The following is a 14,962-nucleotide window of genomic DNA, read 5'->3' as shown; positions in this document are numbered from 1 at the left end:
ACCATATAAGCCCATTATCTGTATGTGATTAAGAAATTCAAAAATGATACAGATTTTATGAAACAAACTTATTTAGGAATGCCAAAGTACATTTTATATGTGGCAAGTAACATGATTTAACGTCAAAGCAAATGTATTATATTTTATCCAAATATATCAAGCATACTGGTGCATTTTTAATATAAAACAATATGTAATCTATAGCTCATGAATTATTAAAAATAAAAGCATTTTCCCAATAATATCAGCTTTCGGGTAACCATTAGTCAACTAACAGTAATAATGTGCTATGATATTATAAATGAGCTACAATTGCAAAATAATGACAGTTGAGTCATCATGTATATTTCAATAATTTTAAGTGTAATAATACAATAAGTGTTGTGACTAGTCACTCGTGTGTTTTTTTACCTTTTTGGAGCTCGCATAAACGGTTAAAAGCACAATATCCATTGCAGTCTCTCCACTGAGATCTGCATGTATAATGATTATACATATAAAAATGTTGTTTTAAGTAATTGCAGATGAACTACTTGAAATGTCATGTCAGCTACCCAAATATTACATGTCAACTGGCAGCATCCCTTCCCAATACAGTACATACAGCTGTGATCTATCAGCTCATGTAACTAGACAACAAAGTAACCTGATCCAACACTTTGACACTTATAACAACTGGTCAATCCTGCTTCCTATTGATCAGGCTGAACATCCGAGTAAAGCGGTTCTGTGCTTCAAAAATCAATGCTACAGATAAGGATCCACTTAAAAGATGAGCGCTAAAATTACCTGGTGAGAGTCCCAGGTTATTCTGCATGATCGGACCTTAATTTTGCTGCATTGTCCTTCGGCTGTGAATTCCTGCACAGTCTCGACGTGGTTCCACTCCATTTCTAACAGTGTTTCCGAGTCTCTAATGTGAAAAGCATCGGTGGTGCTGTGTGGACGGATGCAGTGCAGCTGTAGTATCTGCGGTGGTGTGCTCGTTATGAGACCCCAGAGTCACACTCACAGCCGCAATCCCCTCTCCAAAAAGCATGAGTGAAGTCATCTAGCACATTAGCGATGAGTCAGGCTGTCATCCCCACTCTGCGCGACTGACTTTGCATGTTTTTGTTTACTACATAGTTAGTCTCGTGACTCTGATGAGCAATTACAGTACATTACACAATAAAATGTAACTTGGATAGAAACGCGTGACCTTTGTAAAATGTTAACGTGAATGTGTGATGATGGAGACTGCGTAAGTTTTTTTTCCCTTCAGGCTCAATTTTGACGTGCAAGCACTTCTCTCGCTCTTAATGTGTGCGCGCGCTTCTCCTGCCCAGAGAGTAGACTGCAGCAGTGATGTCCGATTCCTGAACGAATCATTCGTGGGAGTCGGATCTTCATTAAAGAATCGGTTGAACAAGTTCTAAAACGCCAGTATAAATGATTAATTTAAGAGTCTGAGTAAATCATTCCCAGCTTGGAATCGCTAACGAGTCAAAAAACAAATAAATAAAATAAAAAAAGGCTGGATAACTGAGAATAATCTCTTATTCAGTTCAGCGGCGTCTCTAAAATACAGCTGTGCCCTAACAAAATATCACTGATAAATCCTTGTTTGTCGTTAAGATTGATGTAAACCGGCCTGAGAATAAGTTTCTCTGATAATATTTAAGCAAACAAGTCGTGTCAGCTGTTTAGAATCAGAACTGGCGATGCCAGACTCACCCAATTACTCTTCTGATGCAAAAGGTCTGGCATTAATCGCCGAGTTTGATTCATTTGGACAGTTCACTGAATCGTTTTCTCACACCAAAATTGTAACAGGATGTTTTATAAAAACAGAAACCAAATAAGAGGAGTGAGGATGGATAGCTACTTTACTGACAATCCACTGTAGAAAACAAAGCTTAGAAAATGTTATCGTTTGAGCAGCTCGGGCATGCATCTTGTGGACGATTCTGTGACGCAGGTAAAGACAATATATCACAAAACTGTATTTTAAAACAGCATTAAAAATATGGCAAAACAATTTAACAGTTCATTGACTTGGCGGCGTACAGTCCATATCTTGAATTTCCCATTAATTTCAGCGAATTGATTGCTTAAAAGGTTGTATTAATTTCTGTAATCGCTGCAACCGGGAAAAAACAACATAGCCTAATCAAGTTTATGATTTCAACGTGACATATGCATCAGTTTTCTACGCCCACTGATCATATTTTCAGGTAATTTTCAACAACAAAGCAAATCGGTTCAAATGATCCGGTTAAAAAAATGATTCGTTCGCGAATCGGACATCACTAGAGCACGCACACACAGACCCCTCCTCTCCCGGGAGCGCCGCTGTCAGACTGCCCGTGCTGCGCCACAGCTGCCCCGCACTCACTTACTCCCAGATGCGTGACGGTCTCCAGAGAATCTGCCTTTAATGTTTGCAGCTCTGCGACACAACTTACAGCATACACGTGCTTTCAAATGCACCATGCATTACAGTGCACAAGAGGAGGCTCATGAAATTGATGTTTAACAAGAAAACATTTACAAAAAGTACCATTGTAAATTGATTATTTCATGACACCATGTTACTACTCCCCTAAAGAGGTTTACTATACTTCAAACAGGCTAATACCATACAAGTCCAAAAAAAAAGTCAATGGCCAATATAATGTCATAAGGTGTGTTTTTAATAGCTAAAGTTTTTGCCATTATAAATTAAAATTCTGTCAGATTTCAATAAGTAAGCAACAAGGAGTTAAAATGCACAAATTTGAAATGCATGTCTTTGCTCATGATGTGATGCTCATGTGGGCTAATCCATATTAGTATTCCAACAGCGATGAGCAATTGAACAAGACTGTTTTTGTGCCAGTTGGATGAGGTATCTTGGACAGAAATGGGTACAGTCAATAAGTGCTATAATAACGCTGAGCCAGACATTTAGCTCCCTCCTCATTTTAATAGCTCCTCGTACTGACCACAGTCACTCATGACTGACTTTCATATGTCCATATGCTGAAAAACACAGCCAGTGCCACAGGGCAAAATCTGTGCTCTCAACTTCAGTGTACACACTGGACAATATGCATTAGATAACAATGATTTGATTTGGCGAAAAAACAGACGTTCCACTAAATCAGTATTTATCAACTGGCAGTTAATGCCAAAAAAAATGTCTGTTCTGATATAATGCAGGGTTATTATTGATATAATAAATAAATAAATGAAATAAAAATTAACTGAAAAAAAGAAAATCTTTTGAAATTTTATTTGAATTGATTTATTTTTCTAGTTGCCAAGGCATCATTTCTCATTTAAATTTAGTTGAACTTATAGCACTAAATTAACAAAAATATTTTTTTATAAATTATTGAAATGGAATGAATATGATCTATATATAAACATTTTTAAAAACTAATAAAAATGACAAAAACAATATAAAACCACTAAAACTTTCAAATGAAAACAGAACATATACAAATATGCTTCTTATGTCCTCATTTGTAAGTCGCTTTGGATAAAAGCGTCTGCTAAATGACTAAATAAATTAAATAAAAACTCATTAAAAAATATTAAATTATAACAGTATATAAATGCTAAAATAACACTGGTCTTGGAAAGCACTAATTCTAAATGCAAAGTATAAAATCCAACAAAGCATATAATTGTGCATGTACTTAAAACAATTAAAACATTTGATTTTAAGGACATTTTTGTTTAAAATGACGATTTCTGTTGTGATTTTGGTCACAACACAATGTCTAATATAAAATCTAAAGTCCTAAAGGAAAACCAGTTGAAAATCACTAAATTTCAGGACAAGTTCTAGAGGATAATTAGAAGAATTCACAGTGCTGTCTTCAAATGCAATGACACTATAATTGACAGTATTTGTTTCCTCTTCCGGCTGCATTTAGGCAGAAACACATTGCTCTTTCATGACTATGCAAAGCGCCCTTAGGGACAACATGCACAGATCTTTGGGAACTTTCAAGGGCTAAGTATTCATCTCTATGGACGAAGCATTTGCATTCTCACAGAGCTTCTAATCGCATTTTACGGTGAATTTTGATTATCTAATAAAGTTTTATCTGCCAGCTGCAGGAGGTGCAGCGCTACCGAAATGGTAACGCTATAAGCATCATCACAGTTACAGGAGCATCTAGAGGCAGAAAAAGAGAAAGTGAAGGTCAATGATAGTGATGTCAGAGTGGGACAAGGTCAGAGAGCTCAGAGACAAAGCTGGCAGACAGACCAGGCCTGAAAACCAACAACATGCTTGATGAAAGATCTCTTTATAGTATTGCATAGCCAGACTTTTAACTAACAGCATAAAAGTCTTGTCCAGATTGCAGCTCATTCTGGCCAAGAATCGCCCACTTAGTCTGACTTACAGTAAAGACACCAACCACAGTTAGTTTTGCTTTTACATGCCACTTAAGGATAGATTTATCTAAAACTAAAGTGCATTAAACATGTATTTTAATAGTGCTGTTGTAAATAATGGTCTCAGTAAAAGTGGTATAAAAAGCACAAAATGTGTATAGATTTATATCTGACCAAAAATAATATCTAATTTCTGCCTCAAAACAAACTCTGATTTGTTCATTTGTTTGATGCAAAGTTGCATAAAGCGAACACTTGCTGTATTTCTATTTTTATTGTGCAGTAAGCATCAGATGATAGAAATTAAACATATAGGCCTGGTTTCACAGACAGGGCTTAGACTAAACCAGGATTAGGCCATAGTTCAATTAGGACATTTAAGTCATTTTTATAAACGTGCCTTAGAAAAAACATTACTGGTGTGCTTTTCGAGACAAAATAAGGGCATTGATATATTTTAAGATCAATCAGAGCAAGTTTCATTCAGTTGCAACACCTCAGATTTAGATTTTAGTCTGGGATTAGGTTTAAACCTCGTCTGTGAAACCGGGGGTTAAAGGCATAAATTAAACATATAATTTAAAGGAAAATCTGACATTTTTGAGACTTAACATCAACAAATAGCATACACTACCATTCAAAAGTTTGGGGTTAGTAAGATTTTTTTTTTCTTTTAATTAATGAATACTTTTATTCAGCAAAGATGCATTCAACTGATAAAAAGTGACAGTGAAGATTTTATATTTTGAAAAAGAATTCTGTTTCAAATAAATACTATTTCTTTTGAACATTCTATTAATAAAAAAATGCATTGCAGTTTCTACAAAAATCATTAAGCAGCACAACTCTTTTCAACATTGATAATAATGAGTTATGGCTGCTAAAAATTGCTTACCCATCACAGAAATGAATTACATTTTAAAATACTGTACTACTAATATTTTAAAGTGTAATCATATTTCACAGTATTACAGTTTTTACTTTATTTTTGGTCAAATAAATACAGCCTTTTGAAAGGTAGCGTACATCCATCTTTAAAAATACACACAGATGGGCGAATAACACATGCTGACGTGCATAATGGCTTAAACCATCCTGAATAAAGTCTGATGTATTCTGAAATACTATATAAAGATAATACATGCCTGTCAAATGTTCAGTGTACACAGTCATTCTCAGCTGCTTGGCTGTATTATCAGGGGCAGGAGGAGACTTTTGGTGTTCTGAACATGTAGCTAATATTTTGCCTTCTGGCCCTTTGACCTGGTTTAAAGTGGAGCACACTTGCAGACTTCCATATTACGCTGACAGTTTTCGAGTAAGAGTATCAGGCCAGCGCAGGAGTTCAGAAGTCCTGAAGTTTATTGGCCAGATGTAATTGAAATATCATCACATGATACGTCCTGAAAGAGAAGCCCCCGCTGCCTGGATTATCAGTAATAACAGCTGCATAATGGGACGCGGGGAGGGCCGCATATCGGGATGCCGCAGTGAGCGTCACTCATTTATAACATAACTGGTGACGCTGGGAAGGTCCCAATGACCATCTGTTCAATAGCTGTGCGGCTTTATGGGTTTTATGATTACAGTCCTGGGGAATGTTAATCAGTCTGGAGATCTGGAATATATACCTACAGACATCAATTTCCTTTTTCTTAAAATACTAACATGGATACTGGCAGAGGAATGTAGATGTGCGTTTCTGAGCTCGGAAAAAGAGAACACTACCTCCTTTTTTCTGCATGATCGGTATCAAAGACATATGGAGCGGAATAGAAAGTGCACGGAAACTAGGCAGCGTTATGTAGTCGAGTGATCTTTTGAGAAACAGGGAAACCTGTGTATTCTGTTTCTCTAAAACTTCCTGTGTCCGCCGCATGAACCAATCCGCTGCAAATGACTTTGGTGGGGGACTGGAGCTTATCAGCACATTGCACACAAGCTCCCTGCTGCGAAGCTTCCCACTTCTAACTTCCAACTGGAGCATAATTATATGGCAACTACAGTCAGAACTGATTCTTAAAAGTAACAGTTCACCCAAAAATGTCAGTTTTGTCATCATTTACTTAACTGTTTCAAACTTGTAGAACTTTCTGACTTCTGTGGAACAGATGTAGTTTTCTTACGATAAGAGTGTAGAGTTTACAAAAAAGCACCAAAAAGACTTTTATACACTATATTCCAAGTCTTCTGAAGCAGTGTCGATTTAACTAAAGATAAAACTATTAAAAATGGGGCTTATTCGAAAAAAACAACTAAAACAGTAATCAAAATAAATTCAAGTTAAATAGAAATCTATGTTTTAAAAAGCAACAATAAAAATTCTAAAAGAACATCAAAAAGAATGAAAGTAATTTTAATTAAATTACTAAAATTAGAAGTAAATTGAAAATAATTTGAATTCAACTGAAAATGAAAATATGAAAAGAAAGGTTAATTCAAAATATTAATACAAATTATAGTAGTACATAAAATAATAACATTTAATAATAAAATATATATAAATCATATAAAATAATAAAAACTTAGTCTAATTTTCTCGTAGATGACTCTAGAATCATGAAAGCTTTCTTTTAGCAAACAAGCATACGAGGATTACATATTAATTTTGTAACGAGTGTGAGTTGTGTAAAGGGCAAGAGTCTATTACAGTGTATACAGAAATACCTAACTCTAAGTTATCTGCACTTTCAATATCAAGAACAATATGACAACAGATGATCATCCAAAATTCATCACGTTGTCAAGTGTACATGCCCAAAGATAATTTAATTAAAGCTCAAATTAAGGAAAAGTGGGCCAAAGAAGCCACAAAAATAAAAAAAAGGTTGACAGATAAAAGAGGTTTTTAAGTTTTTCAAGTCATTTTTGAAAAACAAACCCAGATGTACATCAAAAGTGTGCTTTACGGCTTGACACATTTACACTACATAGAAACTATACACACATTTATTGCACGAAAAGTAGAGCATTACTCAGTTAAGTGCTGAACTTGTGTTTTGTCTACACAGTTCCACCGTAATTACGTGAAGCCTCGGTGAGCAGCCCTCATTACGAGTCTCAAACAGTCCAGAAGGAAAGTGTGACTAAGAACAGCGTGAATGTGAACGTACCCCATTCTCGCAAGGCTTGTCCGAGTTCCCCTTGCTCTTCCTGTCGGCCTGCTCTGAAGTTTGACTTCCTGCTGGAAATAAAACAAGATTACATCATCACCCCTGCACTCCAACAATGTCCAAATGGTTGCAGAACTTAAAAACTGTCACTGTGGGCGAACATAATCAGTGCTACTGGACAGAGCGGCGTTTTTGTATTGACGAAACATAAAATAATAAAACACCAGTCACACGTATGGCTGAAAAAGAGAAAGAAAAAGGGTACCTTTGAATCTAATGAGCATATGATCCAGCAGTGGGATTTTGGCTGGCATATTTACCCAGATTAGTCTGTGCCGAGACAGTGGGTTGTTTAACAACGTTTACCAACCTCCAGTCATTTCTCTTTTGTATGCCTTTGTTTCACCAACACTCCCAACTGTGCCATCTATAAATAAGCAGGAGCTTAATTCTCTAAATCCAGGGCTGTGTTATTATGTGTAATCCTGTCAGAGGCTCTGGAAATACCAAGACCTTCATGGACCGCGCTGCCTCTGATCGGCCTGTACACAATCCTACTGACCGCCCTCTGCCCTCTCAGACTAATTTAGAATGTAGTGATACGATGAACTAGAATTTGACATTTTCACATTTCAGGGCTGCTTTCCGTGCAACTATGAGGCTGCTAAGGTGTTATGAGTGGCTTTAATGCATTGTTATGCAAATGCTAAAATTAAAATAAAATAAATATAAGCTTGATAGTTTAAGAATGAAGTATTAGTATTATCAAGTATTGATAGTTGAACAATTTTAGTGTTGTAATTTTCATGGTTATAATTATAATTAACTAAATCAAAAATTGAAGCAATTTTAAATATTGCTATAAATATTAATTGAAATAATTCAGTATAATATAAATACTGATTTTATATTTTAGATAGATAGATAGATAGATAGATAGATAGATAGATAGATAGATAGATAGATAGATAGATAGATAGATAGATAGATAGATAGATAGATAGATAGATTCTGAGTCTGTATTTCTCAGTGGAGGTCAGACAAGCATCAGTGCTCCTCGTCTCCTCTAGTCTGATGGTCTGTCTCAGGTGCAGATATGAGCGCAAGAAGGCGGGAGACCAATTACACACAAAGAGGATTAGTTACATAACTGCAGAGAAAAACTCTGTAAAGCCCAACGCTCACAGGACTCTCACTTAAAACAACTGAAAAGATTTAATAGAAAATCACAAAACTCAACTACTTTGAACTTAATATTCACTAAAGTATCCTGAAAACACAACACTTTTACACAGCACAACTGTTTTCAACTTTGAATGATTTCTGAAGGATCATGTGACACTGAAGACTGGAGTAAAAGCTGCTGAAAATTCAGCTTTACCATCACAGGAATATATTAAAATAGAAAACTTGTAATAATATTTCACAATATTATAAGTGAGTGAGTGAAGTGACATACTGCCAAGAATGGTGACCCATACTCGGAATTCGTGCTCTGCATTTAACCCATCCAACGTGCACACACACAGCAGTGAACACACACACACACCGTGAACACACACCCGGAGCAGTGGGCAGCCATTTATGCTGCGGCACCCGGGGAGCAGTTGGGGGTTCGGTGCCTTGCTCAAGGGCACCTGCAGTCGTGGTATTGAGGGTGGAGAGAGCGCTGGACATTCATTCCCCCCACCTACAATCCCTGCCGGCCCGAGACTCGAACCCGCAACCTTTGGATTACGAGTCCGACTCTCTAACCATTAGGCCACAACTGCCCTATTACCATATTTTTTAGCAAAACATCATGGACTTGTGGACAGCGCACCGACGTAAGGCGCAGTTGTGCTTAGTGTGTCCCGAGATCGAATCCCACCATTCCCGTTCCCACCCCCATCTCTCTCTCCCACTCACTTCCTGACATATCTCTACTGTCCTGTCAAGGAAAAATGCAAAAAAAAAAAACAAACAAAAAAAATTTCATGGACGTGAACAATCTCGTGTAGCTTTTGCCCACCTTGAGAAATGTTTGCGATGGGAGACTCCACATGCCGCAGGTAGAACTTCACTTCCTGTCTCCTCTGACCCCATTTCTGTAGGTGCTCGAACATCAGCTGATCGAAAGGGATCGCTCTCTCTGTGAATAAGAACACAGACACTCTTTGTTACAGTCAGGCTATAAAACCATTCACTCTATGCTTAGCACAGAGAATGTGAATGTCAAAACTGTTATAATACTTCTCTATTTTAATCTAATCCACATAGAATGAAAACTTAAAAAAGGAAAATGTCCTTTCTATTACACAATAGCCCCGTGGAAAACACATCTGGTGGCACGTCCAGATGAAAAAGGTCTGGCTATCCTTGCTGAAGGCTATATTTACTGTCTTTGACAGTGCGGGTCGCGTGCCATGTGTGGGACGCTAGAATAACAGGCCCGCAGGAGCCATGTAAACAAACCTAGAGGCTGCGGCCCAGGCCCTGAGACGTTCTGACCCACACACTACCACCCACTGTCTAGGACAGACTCTGACAAGGACGTCATTGTTGTGTGATGGACAGTGTTGCTTTCTCTGTGGGATCTGGTCCATGAACGTTTCCATTCAGTGATGTAACAGAGCTAAGCAATACATCTGTATCTGTCAGCCATATTGAGCAGAGCATGAAGAAATCCGACTGCACTGTACATATGGCATGTGTCTGTATTCACTGCCTAAAGAACAGGTGATTCATGAGACTAGACTAGAATGTACTATATAATTTTACAGTAAGATGTTGAATCAACATTAGTCTCAGACTCAGACGCCTTCTTTTTCTTTCTTTTTTTTAGATCAGGGAAACAAAACCATGTTGCTAAAATTAAGCCATTAATTTACAGGACTAGTCACTGGATAGTTACTATAGCATCAAATTGTTGAAAAATTTTCAGACTCTACATATAAATTTGCATACTATCCATCCTAAATTTTATGGAAGATTAAATAAAATTAGCCAAAAGAGCCCAGATGGTATACTAAATTCTGCAGATTCATGCATACTCTTTTAGCTAACATGGCCCACAATGCAATGGTTCTCTTTAGATTTTTCAGTTCGATGAATGCATTTTAATGTATTTCATTTAGGCAGATGCTAACATGTACTAACTAACACAAACAAGGGACTTGTTCAGATGACTCGTTTCCACACTAGTAAAGTGGTTCTTGGAAAGAATAAGATGAAAAGATCAAAAATCTGGTTCTACAATAATAAGTCAACCATACTAGGTAAGACTGAAGAGTTTATATTGTCTAAATTCAACCAAAGCAACATTGACTTTTTATATTTCAACTTGCAAATTAAAATATACTACCATTAAAACTACCGTTTGGAGTTGGTAAGATGTTTGAATGTTTTTTAAAGAAGTTTCTCATGCTCACCAACGCTGCATGTATTTGAAGAAACATTCATTATTATCAGCAGCAATGTTTAATATTTTTGTGGAAACCGTAATGCATTTTTAACTTCAGGATTCTTTGATCAAGAAAAATGCATTTATTTGAAATATAAATATTTTGTAACATTATAAATGTCTATACTGTCATTTTTTATAAAAGTAGTGCAAGTAGTGCTATATATAATGTGCCAACAGACTCATACCTTTTCCTCTCCAGACCTCGGCGAGGTGGCAGCCGCTCTCCCCAGCCTCCTTACAGAATTCCACCACATCCTTGCAGAGCATCTCTGGGGTAATGGGCACCTCAGTCAGCAACTGTTGATTATCACTCAGGAATACAGTCAGAATCATCTGTAAAGAGGAAAGAATAACATCTTTCTTTGAGTGCACTTCCAGCCTCTCATTTTGACTGTGTGGGCTTCTCCTTAATCTCTCTTGCCTTGTCATAATTCTCGAACTGTTTACGTTCATTTTCCCCGCCGTCTCATCAAATGAGTGCCAATTGCAAAGACAGATGAGAGCTAAATAAAAGACATTCAAAAGTTGAGCTGAAATCAAGGGAATTGCATGTTTCTTCTACACACTGCCAAGAAAAAGTAATCATTATGCCTGATCTATTATCTCCCACATACCAAAACATATTGGCAAAGACTTTAACCACACACAAAATGGAAAATATCTAAGGTTTCTAGGAGATTTAGGAAAGAAACCTTCCAGAAGGACAGCAAAGTCTGCATCATAGACGTCAAACAAGTTATTTTATCTAATTATTATTAGATGATACTCCATCATTCAGTGGGGTTTCTATCAAAGAGGATTAAACTAATGGTCAGGAAAATTGGATTAAGAATTGGCCAAAGAAACATTGATGAAGAACAAGACAAAAAATAAACTTTTGGTCAAATGGCATTTGTCAGATTTTGGGTGGTTCTCACCTGTGCAAAAGTCTCTGCGGTGAGATGTCAAGTGGCAAAACAGAATAGAATATAATAGAATAAAGGTTTTACGCACCACTTTAAATAAAAATAAAAATAAAGTACCTCTTCTAAAATCAAATAAAAAATAATAAAATAAAATAAAATGCCTTTAAACACCTTTTAAATAAAATCATATTTTGAAAAAATATTTGAAAAACATAAATCTGTCATTTTGGATAAACATCGGAGTACAGTAAGAATGATTGTAAAAAAAAAAAAAAAAAAATCTCTTCAGGTATCTTTAGGTATACACCAGGAAATGCATGTATTTTATTACAGCAGTCACCAATAAAATGTAAACACATTGATGTATCCTTCATCCCGCTTCACTTCACTTACAAATTTAAATACTGTATATCTTATAAATCCATCTGAATTCAATTCCCACCCGGGGCAGGCTTTACTCCTAAAGTGTAATACAATCCCTCCAAACAAGCAAGCAGCAGATTGAAAGAGAAATTCTGTGAGGGTTGGATTACAGGGCAGAGCTATAATAATCTGATTAGACGGGGGGGCAAACATGCGAGCGTGTGGCTACAGAGAGCTAAGGAAACTGTTTCGCTGGCTGAAGCCAAACAAATCCAGAAAGGGAAATGCTGCTGTGATCTGTGAAGACAGCGAATAATCCCGATCTGGACAGCTGCCTGGAATTTTATTGTCACAAGGCTTCAGATTAAAATAGCACAGGACCAAAAAAAAAAAAAAGTCAAATCATGCTTACACTCCATCTGAACAATTCAATTACTTGACCAAAGACAAACATTGTAAATCAATTAGAATTAAAGGAATACTTCATCCAAAAATGAAAATTCTGCCATCATTTACTCACCCTCATGACCTGTGAACCTTTCTTTCTTAAGAACATAAAAGGAGACATTCTGAAGAACTGTTTTAGTCCATACAATAAAAGTCAATGTGGTCTAAAACTACATTGGACAACTTTGATTGTATAGACAAAAAACAAAAACAGACATTTCTCATAATATCTTCTGTGTTCCACCGAAAAAACAGTGGAAATGGGAATGACATGAGGGTTGATTTAATGAAAACAGAATTTTTAATTTCTTGGTGAACTATCCCTTTAAATAATGAAAAAAGCAGATTGACAGGTAACACTTTACTTTAAGGTTTCATTAAGTCAAGTCAGCTTTATTTATATAGCACTTTTAACAATGTAAATTGTGTCAAAGCACAATATCAAAAAAGGAAAATAGTATGTCAATAATGTAAACGAAAAGATTTTTCGTTTACAGATCTAACAAATTGAGAGAATTTTCTCCTAATCAACAGCGTCCCACAACTTTTCCAAACTACAAAAGTTTGCATGCAAGAAATAAACAACAAGCCTATTCCAGCATGCCAGAAACATGTGTGTGAAATAGCACCCTTTGATTGAACATATCCGCAATCCGTTCCAACTATAGCAAGACTCCATTTAACACTCCTCACTTACACATGCACTTAAAAACAAATGTCAATCTTCTGAAATCCGCCATGCCCCAGACATGTCCCGCTATTTTAAGCCATACACAAATGCCTAAACTTCTATCCTCAGCGTCCCCTCGTCTGCCCCTATCTCGCTTGTCTTAAGCCCTCTGGACTTTCACCTTAGTCACCCCGTGTGGCACCTTGAGCTTCCGGTCTTCCTTCCCCTGCGTCCGCACTCTCTTTTGCAGCCAGGGCCTGGCTTTGGAAACGCTGACCAGGCTGCGTAGCACCATACTGATGAACCTCCTCATGGAGCTCTGAGGCTGGGGTTGATGGATTGGAGGAGCCGGGCAGTCCAGGCGCTGGGGAGCTGCCTGCTGCCACTGGAGTGTGTCTCTCTCTCTCTCTCTCTTTGGGTGCCTGGCTGTCTGTCTGACTGAGAGTGTGTGAGTGGAGATACTATAGATTGGTCAAGGAAGGGGAGGGGGTTTGGGGGCATTTTGGGAAGGGGAGGGGGACCGGCGTGGGTGGGCGAGCTCTCTTTCCCAAACTGCATTCCCTCTGGGACAAGCAGAGGTGGCAGGGGAAGATAAGAAGTTTCTGATGACAATACACAGACCATCCTGTGACATGTCACTGATAGAGTGGACCGAACTCCACGCTCACTCAAACTAAAACGCACACTTCGCCATAGGAAGTCACACTCATGCTACTTACGTTATCGAATTAAGAAGAACAGATAGACAGTGTGCACTTAATGTATACAAGGGCTTTAAAACCTGCCGATCATCCATTCAGATTAAAGTCTTTATGAAATCAAAATTTACTTTGTTAGTGCACATTGTTTGACGGCTTGGCCATAAAATCCTTAACTGGAAAAATAAAACCCTGCACTCTATTCAGTTTTCTGTTTCAGTTGGAAATACGTCACAATACTGAAGAAAAGTTGGCAGCAACTTCCGGTTCACATTTAAAATACAAACCTTATTTTACCAAGGCATTACAAAATGGTTGCTAGTGCTGTTGCCAGAGCATTTTCTAGGCAGTTTCTAGCATGTTCTGAATGGTTGCCAAAGCTTTGCTAAGCAATTGGTAGGGTTTTCTATTGTAGATGTTTACAGAGTGTTGCTAAATGGTTGCAAAGGTGTTCTGGGTGGTTGCCAAGGCATTGCTAAGTGGTCAATAAAGAGTTCTGAATGGTTGCCAAGCAGTTGCTAGGGTGTTCTAGATGGTTGCTATGGAATTGCTATGCAATTGCTAGTGTAATGTACTGTAGATGTTGCATTGCATTGCTAAACGGTTGCGAAGGTATTCTGTATAGTTGGCAGCGGTTACTAGTGGGTTCTAGGCTGTTTCTAGCATGGTCTGGAAGGTTGAAAAGGAATTGGTGGTGGTTGCTAGGGTGTTGTAAGTGATTACAAAAACACTGCTAAGCAGCTGTTAGGATGTTCTGGGTGGTTGCTTACTTGCTCATGTCAAAAGTGCCCCTACCACCAAGATATTCTGGTTTCTAGATTTGACTTGAATCCCTCCTTAAAGGGACAGCTCAACCAAAAATGAAAATTCTGTCATTAATTGCTCACCCTCATGTCGTTCCAAACCCATAAGACCATTGTTCATCTTCAAACACAAATTAAGATATT

At 37.4% G+C, this 14,962-nt stretch overlaps 1 protein-coding gene across 13 annotated transcripts in view; it reads right to left on the bottom strand.

Annotated features, from left to right (window-relative positions):
• The window catches only part of LOC306850695 (apoptosis-stimulating of p53 protein 1-like), a 37,816-nt gene that overhangs the window by 15,984 nt on the left and 6,870 nt on the right, over positions 1-14,962 (bottom strand). For 2 of the 13 annotated variants that reach the window (XM_079386497.1, XM_079386502.1), the window contains exons 1-4: positions 13,499-13,747; positions 11,118-11,265; positions 9,499-9,618; positions 7,488-7,555 (exon numbers count right to left, since the gene is read on the bottom strand). In XM_079386497.1, the coding sequence (XP_079242623.1) occupies positions 7,488-7,555; positions 9,499-9,618; positions 11,118-11,265; positions 13,499-13,630 (468 nt within the window). In that variant the 5' untranslated portion in view covers positions 13,631-13,747. Of the gene's footprint in view, positions 1-789; positions 1,339-7,487; positions 7,559-7,752; positions 7,892-9,498; positions 9,619-11,117; positions 11,266-11,353; positions 11,436-13,498; positions 13,754-14,962 lie in introns of those variants that run through there. The other 11 variants (XM_079386498.1, XM_079386503.1, XM_079386499.1 and 8 more) reach the window with 9 other exon arrangements.

This window comes from Barbus barbus (genome assembly GCF_936440315.1).
Source record: "Barbus barbus genome assembly, chromosome: 30".
NCBI classification, from domain to species: domain Eukaryota; kingdom Metazoa; phylum Chordata; class Actinopteri; order Cypriniformes; family Cyprinidae; genus Barbus; species Barbus barbus.
Note: the sequence above shows the minus strand (reverse complement) of the source record. Positions and strands in the feature narration are given on the sequence as shown.